The sequence below is a fragment of the Sarcophilus harrisii genome, chromosome 1 (genome assembly GCF_902635505.1).
Source record: "Sarcophilus harrisii chromosome 1, mSarHar1.11, whole genome shotgun sequence".
In the NCBI taxonomy this organism is placed as follows: Eukaryota; Metazoa; Chordata; class Mammalia; order Dasyuromorphia; family Dasyuridae; genus Sarcophilus; species Sarcophilus harrisii.
In genome coordinates, this window is record NC_045426.1 from 209,672,729 (window position 1) to 209,689,553 (window position 16,825).

The 16,825-nt window shown below is 34.4% G+C and overlaps 1 protein-coding gene across 2 annotated transcripts in view; it reads left to right on the plus strand.

The window, feature by feature from the left end:
- The window catches only part of LOC105749259, a 155,348-nt gene that overhangs the window by 23,488 nt on the left and 115,035 nt on the right, over positions 1-16,825 (plus strand). For both annotated transcript variants that reach the window (XM_031968758.1, XM_031968765.1), the window contains exons 5-6: positions 5,606-5,773; positions 11,247-11,348. In XM_031968758.1, the coding sequence (XP_031824618.1) occupies positions 5,606-5,773; positions 11,247-11,348 (270 nt within the window). The remainder of the gene's footprint in view (positions 1-5,605; positions 5,774-11,246; positions 11,349-16,825) is intronic.

Sequence of the window (16,825 nt, forward strand, 5' to 3'; positions counted from 1 at the left end):
TAGCTTCAAAAACAGATAAGATAAGAATAGTTAGTACAAAAGATCCTCCCCAAAGTCTCTCCCATAAGTATACATGGCATTTTGGAGAAAGTGAGCTTAAACTTAGAAAGTACACATAACAAAGGGTTATTCAGTTCCTGGTTGTTAAGCTTTTTTTCCCCCTTATTTGCCAGGCTTCTAATGAAGCATGACTTTACATCCATTCTTCCATTGGCTCTTAATGCAGACTTCAAAAATAATGCATTAATGATTCTAGGACATAATGCAAAGTTCAACATTCTCTACGTGTTTCAAAGTTTTCAAGGTTTTCCTCTAGCCAAATGTGAATAGGGAAAGTAGAACTAGGCTAAGTATGAAACCCAAACCTCTGTTTTTCCCCCAAAAGTCAATTTATTTCAGGAGTTTTCCTGGAATTTCATAATTTCGCCTACCTCTCAAATGTCTCCCTACTTATCTTGCTTGATAGTTTATAGACAACATTTAGAGTATAATCATATTTTCTTGGTCTATTTGAACTTATTTCCTGTCACTCCTGTCACTTTTCAAATTTAGTCTGAAAACTGATTGATTTTGATTGAAACTAAAGTCTATAGTAGACATTAATTGATTATGCCTGGTTAAGGTACATCTTAACACTAGTTACTTTAAATAGGTTGAACATCTACTAATAGGAAGTGTGACATGGATAATGAAACAACAACGCAGACTAAAATGTAGTGGTTAGACATGGAGAGGAATCAAGAGAGAGTAATTTCATATAAACTCAAAGAAGAGAGTATTCAGATGAAGCGGTGGTTAGCAGTTTCAAATGCAGCAGACAGTTAAAGTGAGAACTGAGGAAAGACCATCAAACTTAGGAATTTAGAGAATTCTGTTGATAAATTGAATTTATACACATCTAAAATTCTGAGAGAAAATTAGTGACATCTTGTACTTAATGATGCAAGAAGAATGCAGTCTGAAGGCCAGTAATTGTGATGACACTTCTATAATGACATGTTTTCTCTAACTATAAGAAAACTTGAAATCTTCCATTTTCATTCCTGCTTTTCATTTTCACTAGGTCTTAGTAATTTTTCATCTAGACAATTGACACAACCTCAATTATTTTCCTTCTAAACCCCACTGTCTCCTTGCTCTAATCAGCCAAAGTGATTTTCACAAGATATCAAATTCTTCTCAACAGTTGTCTGCTGAAAAGTTTAACCTTTTAGGAGCATATACAAGTTTGGATTCATTCTTTCTTGCCAACTCCATGGTTTTGAACCCCAGATTTTTCAAGATGGCATATTTCAAAATTCAACCCATCCTTTCATGTCTCTTGCATGAAATCTTTCCTACCCCCTCTAGAAGTTATATCTGAAGTGCTATTTTACACCATTCATGGCTTTTCTTTCATTCATAATATATTATCATTGTAGTATTCATTCATCTTGTATTATATTTGTTTATGTATATGTTCTATTTTCTGTACTATTTTCTGAAAGTCAGGAGTTAGATGCATCTAAGTAGCACAATATATAGAGCTCTGGATCTAGAGTTGAAAAAACAAGAGTTCAAATCCATTTTCAGATACTTATTACCTGTATGAACTTAGACAAATCACTTAATCTCTATCTTCCTCAGTTTTCTCCTATAGAGTGGAAATAATAGCAACTTCCCTAGAGTTGTTGCAAGGATAAAATGATATTTCTAAAGCACTTTGTAAACTTTAAATGATATTTATCTCACAAAGCACCTAGCAAAATATATTCCATATAGCATTTTCTGAAAAAATATCTTAATAAATTAATATAAATATCTTCATTATGCTGATTAATAACCAAATTACTGTGTACTAATTTACACCAAGCACCATAGGCTTCTGGATAGTGCAGTGGATAGAGCACTTGATCTAAAATCAAGAAGACATAAGTTCAAATCCAACACAATGTCGTGTGTGACCCAGGGCAAGTTATTTAACCTCTGTTTATCTCAGTGTCCCTATCTATTATAAATGGGAATAATAACAACTATCTGCCAGGGTTGCTGTGACGATGAAATGAGATAATAATTATGATAAAGTACTTAAGCATAGTGCCAGGCACATTGTGGTAACCACTATATAAAAGCTATTATTATTAGTCACCTATTTTGTGTCAAGCTAAGAAAATGCAAGGACATTTTTAAAAAATGCTAATTTGAAGATTTTTACCAATCACTGGAATCCTTTGTCTTATAACATTCAATCTTTTTCTATTCATACTGACAAAGACCCATAAATATACACCTAGCAATAACAACACATTCCTTGGCATGGTGAACAGGTTCTTCCAAACATTAGGGAAATAGTTTATTGCAAAGTTTCTAAGTGACAATAAAGAAATTACTAGATTAAATCATTTAAACTTCTCATGATGGTACTCTGTAAGATGGCAGCAATTTTTGCTATCTCTTTGTCTACCCTATTCCTCCTCACATAGAAATTTCTTACATTTCTGTAAGAAACTGAATGACATCAAAGATTTTTTTTTAAAATAATTGACAACCAAACTCATCTATTTTTTTCTCTCTCTGATTGTTTTAGACAGAAATTTAAAAATGGAATTTCATATTTTATCTTATTTCCTTCAAACTCCAAATAGCATCATTTTTACTTCCTAAAAAATTATTCTGTTTGATGTCTCTAAATAGATTTATGATCCAATCCCTAGCACAATACCTTGCACATAACATTCAAAAGACATCTATTGGTTTATTTATGGTATCTCTGAACTATGTCAGTTTTCATTTCTAGGAGATAGCCCATCAAATCTAGCTAGTTATTATTACTCTTTAATCCACCTGCTCCTACTCACATGGCATTCAGCAGAACTGAAGAAAGCTGTATAACTAACCTGACTGGAATATATTACAAATTTCAATTGGACTCTCACTGTATAAAGACCATTTTAAAAATTCTTCTCTATTAATTCTCTACCACTGTCTTTTCTAAATTTCATCTTTATTCCTTGAGTCTCCTACACTAAGATGACTTTGCTTCCTATTTTTGTAACAAAGTCTGGTTGCATGTACAAAGTGCCTAATGGTATTTTTGTATATGGATAATCTGGGGAACCTATTTCTGGGAGAATCATGATAACATGTAAAGGAAGTTCCATGCATATACATTCTGTAACTGATTGTGGTCAGCTAAAGACATGTAGAAGAGACCACTGGCTGCAGAAGCCATTCAAAATATCAGTTCCATCTTCTACTTTTATTTAGGTTTTGGGTTTTTTTGTGTGTTTTTTTTGTTTTTTTGTTTTTTTTGCCTCACATTCTTTTGGCTTCAGTTGGTTATTCTTTAGCCCACTGTGTCTGGTCTGAGACAATGACAGTCTTGGGAGCTTATGGAGATCAAGGTAATAAATTACAGGAATGTTGTAATTAGAATCCAGTATCAATGTCCTGAGAATCAAAAGAATTTTGGAACTCAGTGCTATATGAAACTTAAGATCATACAGAAACTATGCTTTAATAGGACATGCTTGGAGTGGAAACTGAGATAAGTTTTGAGCCATTGTGCCCAAATAGTAGACGATGATTACATAGAAATATTGGAGGAAATGTTTATTTTGTTCTCACTATGTCTTTGAAGAAAATATCCCTTTGGAAAAGCTAATTAATGTTAAATGGAACTTGAATACTAGTCCGTGGCCTCCTAACAAGAGGGATAAAAGCTAGTAAAAGTTCAAGCTGATGGCAGTAAAGAAAAAAAGACATTACACAAAACTCTTAGAGTACCTTGGAAACTCCTTAGACTTTGGGATAAGCTAATACAAAGACAGGAAAATGGGAGGTAGAGTTCTGCATGTGAGGAACAAAGAGAAGGACAGTTTGTGTAATAATGCTGAAAAAGAAGTAATGTATAAATGTTCTGAAATGCAAATCTCTGTTCAGGTCCTCATTTCCTTTCTCTGCACATTAACTTTCCTGATGACCTTATTAGCTCCCATGAGTTAATTATCACCTTTAATATGAGTACTGATGACTCTTACATTTATACATCTAGCTCTGTTTTCTCTTCTGAGCTCCAGTCACTCATCACTAATGGTATATTAAATGTTTTGAACTTGCATGCATATCCCAAAGGCAATGCTGGGTGAGAGATGGACTTATTTGTAAAATTTTACAAAAATCATTTCGTTAAGCAGAGAAAAGCAGTAGAGAGTGAAATCTTGGGCCTCATTGATGCCAAAAAAAGAGCAAGAAAAATTGACAGCTATCAACTTATTCCACTATACAAAATCTTTATGAGTTATCTCTCCATGAGGGCTTTCTCAGTGAAGATATTAGTAGGGAATAAGCAGGTGTTCACAAATGTTATTCAGCAATAAACCATATCTTTAACATCTCTCAATTGACTAAATGATGTAGAAAATATAAAATTCCATTATTGTACTTATTGTTTGTTGATTTTGAAAGAGTATTCAACTTACATCACTTTACATGCTCATTCACAAGGTGTTTCCCTTCCATGTATCAAGCTCATCATTGTACCACATATTGCAATCAAATTCATTGTCAAATATTGTTTCTGCCACCACCACGTCTTTTGCATCTTTCCCTTTTTTCCATTCACACAGCTGCTACATTTGCTCATATCTTATTGTTTATTAATAAGACTATTGAATAGCTTTCTAGTTGGTCTTCTGGCCTCATACCTCTCCTTACAATTATGCATCCTCCATACAATTGCTAATATGATTTTCATCAAGTACAAATCTAACAAATGTCACTCCTACTCATTAAATTCTGTTAGTGTTGTTGAGCCATGTCTGATTCTTTGTGACCCTATTTGGGATTTCTTGGAAGAGATACTAAAGTGGTTTGCTATTTCGTTCTCTAGCTCATTTCATAGATGAGAAAACTAAGGCAAACAAGGTAAGTGACTTTTCCAGAGCCACACAACTTATAAGTACCTGAAGTTGGATTTGAACTCAGGTCTTTCTATGCTCTATCCACTGTGCAACCCAGATGACCCCAATAAATTCTAATGCTTCCTATTATTTCTGATATTCACAAAATTGTGTATTTACTATTTTAAGTCTGTTAAATGTTGATTGCTACCGATCCTTCCAGATTATGTTGTTATATGTTGTCCTTTACGGATGATACAGTATTGACTGATTCACCCATTTTATGATCTAGTCAGTCTGGCTTTTTCTGTCTTCCTCACACACAGCATCCCATCACCTATTTCCACATCACCTGGAATTCTCTTTTCATTCACATCTTTTATAATCCCTAATTTCCTTCAAGATTTGATTCAAGCGCCATGACAGTTTTCTTGTTGGACCTAAAACATCACCTTGTATTTTTTGTATTCAGCTAAACATATCATATACACGTTTTCTCCCACACTAGAATTTAAGCTTCTTGAGATCAAGTACTATTTCGTTTTTTTCTTTGGGTTTTCTGCATATGGTACAGTACCTGACATTTAATAAATACATATTTGCTTGCTTACTTCCACTGGGATTCAGGACTGGACACATTGACTGTTTTCTGTCCTTTGAATGTTTCATACTTCTTATTCTTCTCTTATTGAGTGAATCTGATTATTACCTTTTCTGCTCCTCAGTTACTTCAGAGGATGGTCACTCAGTGGATCTTGGTGTGCGAAATGAAATTGAGGAGAAAGGATTCTATGCTGAGAATTTTCATTCAACATCATGGGTTTTCCGAGGAGATGATGAAAATTCTGAAAATAGTCCTAGATATCTTAGTAAAAAACCCCAACCAGTATCTGGTAAGTGTTTTAATGTGATCTTGACTGAATGAAGCAAATCTCTGTCCTCTTGGTAGAGAAATGAAGGACTAGAGATGCAGAATGTAGGCTATATGGTTAGACACAGTCATTGTATCAGTTGTTTTTGGCTACTTGAATTCCTTTATTTCAAAGAAGGATTTCATGATGAGTCTTAGATATGGGTTGTTATTGGGAGGTGAAAGCATTTTGTTCTTGTCATTCACAGGAGATATGGAATCCTTTCCAGAAGTCTTTTAACATAGTTGTTGTAGACTAGGCCTGACTCAGTTCAATGTGGTAGTTTTATTTGAAACTGAAATGAAATGAGACTCTTGGATCATTGAATAGTTAACAAAAATATTTTGTTAACTAAATCATGTGGAAATATACTCAGGAAGGATACTACAGTAGCTCAAAGATAGACGTGGTATCCCTGATGTTTGTTCAAAAATATATCTGATCAGAAGGTCAGGATGTAAATCACTTTAGTCATGGAACATCTGCTAAATCTGAGGGACAGTGATTCTTGTGGCTTTCTTTCATACGCTTAGTTTGCAGGAACCATTAAGAATGGGTTTGAGAATTAGTAGTCTAAAGTAACCAATTATCAAGGAGGGCTTTCTTGCTCTTTAGGGGGAAAAAAGCAACAATGAAAAAGTGAACTCTGGCCTAGTCTATATGGCAGTGGCTTAAACACATTTTCTTAGCATACTGGTGGATGTCATGCAGTATTTGGACTTACTATCTGTTATTCATAGTTAATGGGTCCATTTTAGTAAACCTAGGTTTAAATGGCTAATGATCCAAAGTATTATTTACCTCTTTATAAACTCTTTGCATTTGAATGGGAATCGGCCTTAGACCTAAGGAAGGAAATTCTTATGGTAAGATTTTAGACAACAAATGGTACCCTCTCAAAAAAGAATTTCTTTGGGCATGAATTATTCCTTACAATCCTGACAAATATCTGGTAGGTCACTGCCATCTCCAGCACAAGACTCATTGGCAGAACAGAATACAAAAGAGAGAACTGGCTTTGATTTAGAAGTTTTTAGGTAAGTCATTAACTTCTCTGAGCTTTAATTTTCTCATTTGTAAAATAGGGATCTTGGGCTAACCAGTGTCTGTGATCTCATCCCAGTCCTGGTTGATTCCTCTTATGACAGAACTCTAAAATGTTATTCTCAAGAAAATGAAAACACATTTATGCTTTATGATAGCAACAAGCTACCTGAAACTGTAGGAGAAAAAAAAAAACTTGGTACATTTTCAAGTGGAAGCATTTTCATGTGTGTATGGAAGCATTTAAACTTCATGTAAGTGTTAACTTCTTTAATCAGATAGTCCTAAAAGAAACATTATTTACAGAGATAGATTATTTGAAAATTAATACATATAGTTATGTTGTAATTTTTTAAGCAAGTTGCTGACAGTCAGAGATTATTTACCAGATGGTAACAAAAGGGAACCAGGACTATAAATTTCAAAATATGTGAAAACTGCCATCAAAATGTAGGGAGGAACATGTTGCAAAGTATTTTGATTGCCTCCTCTCCCAAAGGAGGGTATTAAAGTTGAGCAGCCCATTTAAAGTCTTTATTGAAGTACCTATACTTTAACAAGTACTACTGACAGTCAGTTTGCCTGATTGCAGAGCAACCTTGAAAGCAATTGCAATTTTAACAGTTCCATAGTATAGAAACAAAACAAAACAATCATACTTTGATTTGAATAGCACACTAAAAAGAGACCATTACCAGATATCTGTTGGACAATCAATCTGTCAAAAGCAGGCGGTATTATGAAGGGCAAATTAGAGAGAATGGGAAGCTTTGATTTGTAAGTGATTTGTAATTTGTATGAAATCTATGATTAGTGAGAAGGCAGTTTTCTATTTTCCCTTCATCCTGATTAGTTTTCAGTCAATAGCCACCAGTTAAAATCTTCATCTCCAACTCCTTGAGTTTCTCACCTCATCTCTTAAATTATATTGAGATGAAAGACATGGAAGTCCAGAGAGAGTCAAACAAAATGATTGTTTAGTGGTACAAAGAAGAAAAGTCAGTAATGCCAATCTCTTCAAGAGCAAAATAGTGAACATAAAACATTAAGTCCTAAAGAAACCTAGGACAATGCAGGAGACCTTGATTCATTTCTTTTCCATAATTTTACCATGATTCATCTGGGTATTGAATTGACAGATATCAATATTAGTATCACTATGCAGTCTTTGCAGTCTTTCCCAATATTTTTAGAAAGTTAAAGTTAATTTTTTATTGGAAAAATGATATTAACTCTCTTATTTTACCTCACTGCTGCTTTAGATTACAGCATATCTTCAGATATGAAGATTGTTATTTTGAGATCTTTATGTGAGGATTTAATTTCTTTATTTCCATGTAATTGTAGATATTAAAAAGGAGAATAAGAAGAAGTATTTTCTGACCAAGTTCAATTCAAGTTTGTTTATGACACTGATTATCTGTATGACCTTGGACAGATGTTTTGTTTGTCGCCTTGGTATAGTATAATAAAAATAATTATTTGTCTCAGAAAACTTTAATCCATAACTTGTATGTAATCTCATGTGTGATAAACTATGATAAATGCTCATGATACAATAAAATGAATCAAAGAACCTCTACTTACAAAGCACTTGCAATCAAAAGGAGGAAACAAAAAGTAAATGTACAACTATATTTTTAAAAAATCTAAGTAGAATAAATAGAAAGAAATACCTTATAAAGTAGTTTGAGAAGGAATGAACCAACAGAATCAGGAAAGGCTTCAAATACAATCTGGTGGTTGAGCTGTATCCAGAAGAAAGAGGTAAGGAGGAAGTTTATTCCAAGTTTGGTAGATGGACAGTACAGAAATTGAGTACTGAGTGTGAGAAATAAAAAGAAGGCAAGTTTGGCTGGGTCATGGAGTGTTGAACATGGACAATGCACAATGAGGCTGGAAAGATAGTTTGAGATAGGATTGTAAAGAAAAAAAAAGCTGAAAAGGAATTTATGCTTGACACAATAGGGACACAGGAATGTATTGAATAAGTGAGTAGCAATCTTAGAACTGTATTAAGGAAAATCATTTTGGCAATGGTATAGAAAGGGAAATTGAAGTGGGGACAAACTTGAAACAAAAGTCGGTTATAATGATCTAGGGGAAAGTTGATGAGGGTCTAAACCAAGGTGGGAAATGTATGAGAGGCAGTAAATAAGAATTATTTTGGAGGTAGAAATGGCAAGATTTGGTAACTAATTGGATATATGGAGTGAAATAGAGAGAAATTGAGGTTTATCACAGGGCTTAGCACAGCATCTGACATATAGTAAATATTTAACAATTTTTTTTGAAAGATAATAAGGTCTATTTTGGATCTATTAAATTTGAGATATTTCCAGAACAACCAGTTTGAATTGTCCAATAAGAAATCAGTGATGTAGAGCTGAAGCTTAGGATCCAAAAGGATTTTTGGGCCAAAAGTCATCTGCAAAATGATAGTTAAATAAATGAGAATGAATGAGATCATCAAGAGGCTAAGTGTGGAGAGAAAAGAAAATAAGACCTAGGACAAAGTACTAGGGAGCACCTACAGTTATGAGACATGGTATGGATGATGAACCAGTGAGGAAGACTAAGGAGGAATAATCAGAAAGATAGGAAAAGAACCAGGAGAAAGTAGTGTGAAAACCCATAAAAGAGAGGATATTTAGAAGAAGAAAGTGTTCAACACTATATAATGTAGCAAATAGGTTAAAAAGAATGAGAACTAGAAGAAAACAAAACGAACATCCAATTTGGCAAGTAACTGCTCATTGGTGATTTTGGAGAGAGAATTGTCAAGTAAGGAGGTCAGAAGTCAGATTGCAAAGGATTGAGAAGTATGACCAAAAAATGGAAGTAGTGAGTATAGACAACATTTCCCAGGGGTTTAGCTAAAAATGAGAGGAGAGATATAGGGAGATAGAGAAGTGATAACTGAGCTTGTAATTTACTGGACAAGTCTGGAAAGGATGAAAGTTGTAGAAGGGTTGGACTTGGCAAAAAGAAGGGCTATATTATTGCCAAAGACAGGGTAAAGGACACAGTTGGGGATGATGTCAAGTGATTTTGAAATACAGACAATTAGAGCAAAGGATTTTCATGAATTACCTGTTTTCTCAATAAAGAGGCAAAGTCCTCAGCTGGAGGTAGGAATATGGGAGGCTTAAAGAGGAAGAAAAAGATTTTCAATAGCTTCTGTGGAGAATAAGAGCCTTTCAATCACCCTGTGAGTTGGATAATACGATCTCTATCTTAAAAGTGATGAAACTGAGACACAGAGAAGTGACATGTTATCCATGGTCATATGGTTAACCAAGTGTTGACAGCAGGAATAATGACCAGGTCTTTTCTGCCTCCAAGTTTAGCACTCTCTCTTCTTTCCAGGATGCCATGCTCTATGTACTATTGCCTCTGAAATTCATGAGAGTACCCAGTAATAAGAAATGCATAGCTCATCAGTGAGTACTTGATTTTTAAAAATGAGTCAATATCTACTGAAGGAAAAATAGAGTAAGAATAGAAACAGATAAGTCATTTATATTTAAGAGACTAGAGATGTCTTTCCCTAAAAAGGGAAAATCTCAAATCTTAGAAGAAATGAGGAGTGAAATCTAAAATTACAAGAAGCTGAAGAAAATTCAACACATCACCAAGATATCCCAAATGTGTCCCACTTTCTTGAAAACATAAATAATAGCAAGTCCTACAATTGTTAATAGAATAGTGTTGTAAGTCCTTTCTTAAGATGACTTCATGGGAAGACAAGAATTTATTTCTGGATTCTAAATTCTCATTTAGTTTTATCACATTTACTTTCTAAGATTTAGAGATTTATCAAATGCTTTTAGAATTTGAAGAGAACTCAGGAAACTGAATCAGAGAGGTTTAATGATTTTCCCAAAGTCCCAAAATTATAGTGACAGAGACAAAATAGATCTTATATCTCTGAATTCTTTGTCTGATATATATGTGGAAAAAACTCTCAGAAAAGATGTTGACCTAATTGTGGTGCATACATTAATTTCATAATCATAGAATATTAGATCTAGAAGGAATCTTTAAAAGATCAGCTTCTAGTAATATCCATATTGTTTTCCTAGTAAAACTCTAATATACAAGATGCTCACCATTATGAACCATGTTAATATATCTTATTGCTAATAAAAAGTAGTTTTATAAATTGGATCTCCTTAAGTTCATTAGAATTCTTCAATGTTGAAAGCCTTTGTGAACCCTTAAATAAGAAATCAGATCTTTTTTTTTTTTTTACTTTCAATGGTTTAATTTCATTTTCTTATTTTAGCAAGTTCCAAATTCCCTTTGTATAGTTCCCCCTTCCATAGATATGCATATAAATTGTCTGATGCATTCTCTTTTTTTTCAGAACACAAAGAATAATGTAGTAATTTTCTACTTTCTCTTGCAGTTCGGGAAAGGACTGTGAGAATTTCCAGAGGAACTGGTGATTATCCTTGGGGATTCCGCATTCAATTCTCCAAACCAATCTTGGTGACTGAAGTGGACACTAGTAAGTGGACTTTGTATGAGCTATAATCAGGATTGATATAATTAAGAATACAACTAACAATTTTATATTGGAGACAATATTTATACATGCAAAAATAAAATATAATTTAAGGACAGACTGAGGATAATAGTGGGTAGAGTTATGTTCCAAATATGCAAGACCTGTTTTAAAGTCCTGCCTCAAATGTGGCAGAGGTGAGGAAGATGGATTGAAGAGAAGAGAAACTGGAAGCTGAAAGTCCAGTTGAGAAGATATTTTAACACCTTTGAAGTTTAGATATGACAGCCTGAACTAAAGTGTTTCAGCATGAAGAATTAAGGGGAAATATAAAAGAAATATTGTACAAAGTAGACAAAAAGACTTCTTAACTGATTGAATATGGCAAGTGAGGAATAATAAAGAAGATGACTCTAGGGCTTCAAACTGGTTTCCTAGAAAGATGGTGGAACTTTTGAAATATTGATAAATATAGAAATGGAATATTTTGGACATGTTTCATCTGAGATGCCTATAGGACATCCAGTTGAAGATGTTCACCAGGAATCGAGGGTTCAGAACTGGTACTCAGGAGAAAACTTAGAATTTATTTATATATATGTATGCATGCATGTATGTATATCTGGGAGGCATCAAAAAGATGAATGAACCCATGAATGAACATGTTGAGATGACCAAGGAAATAGGAGGCTTGGAGGTCATTACAACTCTAGTAGGACAGGAATTACCGTTCAGCAAATAGAATGATAAGACTTATAGGAAAACATAGCTGTGTCAAAAAGGCTAGAGGAAGAAAGGGTATTGATGAGTGTGTGATCAAGTCTGCCAAAAGTCACAGAGAAGTAAAGAGGAATAAGGACTGGGGGGAAGACTATAAGATTTAGCAATTAAGAGATTTTTGATACCTTGTTATAAACATTTGTAGTTGTATGGTGAGATGGAAAGTTAGATTTTAACTGTTGAGAAATGAAGGAAAGAGAGGAAATTGAGGGAAGGAGAAAATGAATTTTTTTCTGGGTAAAAAGGAGAAGTAAGGAAGTGAGTAACTGCTTATTTTAAATAATGACTTTTTTATTTAGGTGATTATGATTCCATGTGGAACCCATTCACTTTGCAGGTGCAGAAAAGGGTCCAAGCCCAATGATCTCTTCTTCCTACCAGTCTTTTCCCTCCACCATTACCATCACTGTCTGAATGCAGGGAAGACCTTAAGCACCCATTTCTTTTCCTCTACCAGATCATATTGTGTAAAGCTTAGCCACCAATAATGGGAGAAGAACTTACCTGTCAACTCAATCTTAGCTATTGTTCTTACCCTGTCTGGGATGGGGGTGGGGAGACATGAATGGTAGAAGGGAATACAATATCATGATCATATAGAATTCACTATACTCTCTACCAGTATTTGTACCAACCTAATCACTTCCATTTCTTCTTGTTCTTGGGAAAGCCCAGTTAGAGGGGAACAGAACACTGCATTGAAGATGATTTGATATGCTGCTATCCTCTGGTGCTAGATCGACCTTAGTACTAGATTCAAACCTTTAGCCCATTAAGAGATCTCTCTTACTTTATATCTTAGTCAGGTGATAGAAGACTAAAACTTGTAGATCACTTCTGAGAGGCAAAAACAATCTTAAATTTTCTTCTCCGTTTTTCAGTGTCTGAGTACCATTCTAGCTCCTAATTAGGGAGACTGGACTCCCTGCTCAGCTTTCCATTCCCATTACTAAAAAATTAATCATTTTCTGCTCTCTGAAATTAAAGAAATAAAAAGTCATCTGTCTACACACACTTCTAGTCTACCACAGTCTGGTTGCAAGTTGCTCAGTGTTGGATTCAAAGCTGCTGAGATAGATTTATACACAAATAAAGCATTTATTAAGTACTTATTATGGTCCAGATGTTGTGCTTAGTGTTGATGAAACTAATATAAGTAAACAAGACATTCTCTGCTGTCAAGAAGTTTACATTCTATTAGGGGAAAAGAGCTCATAAAGGGGAGCTGGGAAATGATGTTGGTAACGCATACAATTAGATGGATTTTTGTTTCTACTTTAGGGTATAGTTGTAAGGATAAAATCCTAAATTCTTTTAGAAAGAAGTTGATGATGATGACCAGAGTAGAGGCAACATAAACTGACCTAGAGGCAATAGTGGCTGATGCTTAATTTTCTGATTTACGTATTTAAGCTTTGGAAATAGGAAAATGCTACAAATCAGAGCTTGATTTATTTAAAAAGTGATGGGAGCAGCTAGATGGTACAGTGAATAAAACACTCACTCACCCTGGAATAAGCAGGACCTGAGATAACCTCAAACACTTAACCCTTTCTATCTGTGTGATCCTGGACAAGTCACTTAACCCCAGTTGCCTCTCTAAAAAATAGTGATAGAGAAAAATAATAAAGATTAAACTTAAAAATTGAGAGCTATTGTTTTTGTTTTTAATCATTTAGTAGTACATCACTGTCATGAAGTGACTTCCTTAACCCTTGAGAAGAGAAAGGTCAAAAGTAGGAGGTAGGTGGTGCAATGGATGGAATGTTGATCTGGAGTCAGGAATACCAGCATTCAAAGCCAGCCTCATTCACTTACCAGTAGGAAGACCCTGTGCAAACCCCTGAGCCCTGTTTGCCTCAGTTTCCTCATCTGTAAATAACCTGGAGAAGGAAAATAGAAAACCAGTCTAATATCTTTACTGAGAAAACCCCAAATGTTGTCATGAAGAAAAAGACATGACTGAAAAGTCAACAACAATGTTATGTTTCTAAACTGAAACCATTCCTCAATCAATTAATTAATAAGCATTTATTAAGCGTTTACTGGAGATGAGGACATAGAGACAAAAAAAACATGAAACAATTAGACTTAAGTATTTTATATTTTATCAAGAGAGGCGACTTATACATTTCTCTCTGGGTTGGCTCTCTAGCTCTAAACTGCACTCATATGTGTTTTAAGAGAAGATATATAAGGTGGTACTTCTGTCCAAAGCAGTGAAAAATTCCAAGAGGTGGGAGCTAAGAAAGGAGAATAATATAGGCTTGGGGTTTAGTCCAAGCAAAGAGGAGATAGAATGCCATGTATGAAGAATAGAAAGGTCAGTTTGTCTGTGTTGTAGAAGTATGGAGTGAGGAATAATGTCTAATGAGGCTAGAAAGATATGTTTGAGTCAGATCATGAAGAGATTTAAAAGCCAAAGAGGGGAGTTTTTATTTTATCCTCCACCACAGAGCCCTGAAATATAGTTGAGCTTCTTCTCTAGCAAGTCTGTTATCATTCTCTGTTCTATTGTCCTGTCACCATCTCTGCCTAAACACAATTCTGCCCGAATCATTCCAACAAAGTCCACCTGTTTTATTTCTTAGAGGAATGGAAGTGCTGAGTGGTCCTTTAAATATTCTGACCTTAGGCAAATTTTCTGCCCTTAGGCAAATGTACCCCCTAGGGCAAATCCTGATTTGCCCTGACCTAGTTAAGTCCTTCAGAATCAATAAGAAATGAATATTGCTGTCAGTATGATTTTTTTTAAATGTTGAATGCATTAAGGATCAAGCTCATGCTAATTAGCAAATGTTTGTAGCAAATGGTGGAATCCAGCAACAATTTTGTGATTTTTCTCCAGAAGTAGTTAGCAACTGGGAATGAGAAGGATGAAAATGAAAATGGTGTGTATGTGTGTGGGGATTTGCCTCAAATCTTTCTCTCCTTTCAGGGAACTTTTCTAGAATCCAGTGTGTCCTTTCTAAAAGCCAAAGTAGGAAACCAGAAAAAGCAACTTTCCTCTCTTACCCACCCCACCCCCAAGCTTCCATTAGAGTAATCATTCTTTACATCCTCTAGGAGAGTCTTATGCAAAAACTTAGGTTGAGGAGTTATAGATCTAATAAAAGAGGCATTTAATAATTTCTCCACTTCAACAAGAAATTATTAAATGCCTCCTTTATGAAAAGCACTACTTTCTTTAATTTAAAGAACTTTGGATATTAAAAACATTTTAATGTTCTAAATTAAACAAACTAAAGCATCCTAAACCCTCAAAAACTTGTTATACCTCTGTGTTTCTAGATCAAAAAGCTGAGAGTTTTAATAACATTTTATGATTTCCTTAATTTCAAACATCTTTGTAGCTGTTATACACACTTCTCAGATTCACACTTGGCCCAAATCAAAATGGTTGGATTACAAAATTTTTAAATCTGCCAAAGGACCTGAGGCTTTTCTAATAACATGCAGAAATGGTGGCATACAGTTAATCCAGCATTCTGGTTCCATCTAAATGTATATTGCCCTGGCAGACATTCATTTTACTGCTGCAGCCTCCATTTTTCTTCATCCCTTTCTTTTTAATTTGTTCCCCATTGTTGAAGAACAGCAAATTCATTGTCTAGTCACATCTACTAAATGAGGGGGTTTAAGCAATTTTAAATTATACATATTTTAAGCAGTTCTGTGATTTCCCCCTTCTCACCACACAAAACATTTGCTGGATGCACCAGAGAGGCTTAATTGCATGCTAAAGATAAAAGGATAAAGCTGGGAGACCTGTAGGTGGAATAGTTCTGATCATGCCTAAATACACAAAAACTGAGCCTACTTGGTGCTTATGTAACTAATTGCCCACACTCAGCTGGCATAAACATGAACATTTTCACTGAAAGCTTAAGTAGTTGTGAATTTTCACTGCATCAACAAAAGAAGCAGATGTTCAAACTTTGGTATCCAATGTGCTTGAAAAAGAAACTATATCATTTGATGAAAGGCAAACTACTGAGGAAATTATGGGTGGTGGACAGTCCCATTTTCTAAAAGCACTGGCATTAAGAATACTGCCAGTATTCTGGCAATGATGAACTTTTTTAAAAGTAGATTTTCCTTTGTTCTTTTGTTTTAATTTCAGATTTCCTGATAACATACTATTTAAATGTGCTTGAGAGGAAGCAGTCCATATCTGGTATTCTAATACTTTGTGTAAACATGGAATTGCCAAATTAAGGATGCTTTTTTTGTGGCCTATTATGGCACATGGTCTTGGGGAATTAATATAATGATTATCCTTTCTTTCTATTGCTACTATGCCAAATAATGAGGGAGTTACCTCCATAACAGAGTTGGTCTCCCACGTAGGTACCTGCTATCATTCATGTAGTATATTTTTGGTGATGGCTTTCTACCACCAAATAGTTCTTCCCAATTAGTTTATTACAATGCCCAAAATTCTCATTGTAGTTAATGGATAAAAGAGTATATTTTCCCAAAGTAAGATATACTCTTTAAATCTCAGGACATGATCAGCAGGTACACTCTGTAATGATGAACACTTAAAATTCAAATTAAAAAAATTAATGTGAGTTACCTCTACAAAATATTCCTTTCTAAAAAATACATATCCATGTCATTTAAGAGTAAAGTTAAGGTTAAGGAATAATAAGCCATTCCTACAATGTAAATGAAAATGAAAGGTTAAATTCAACTAG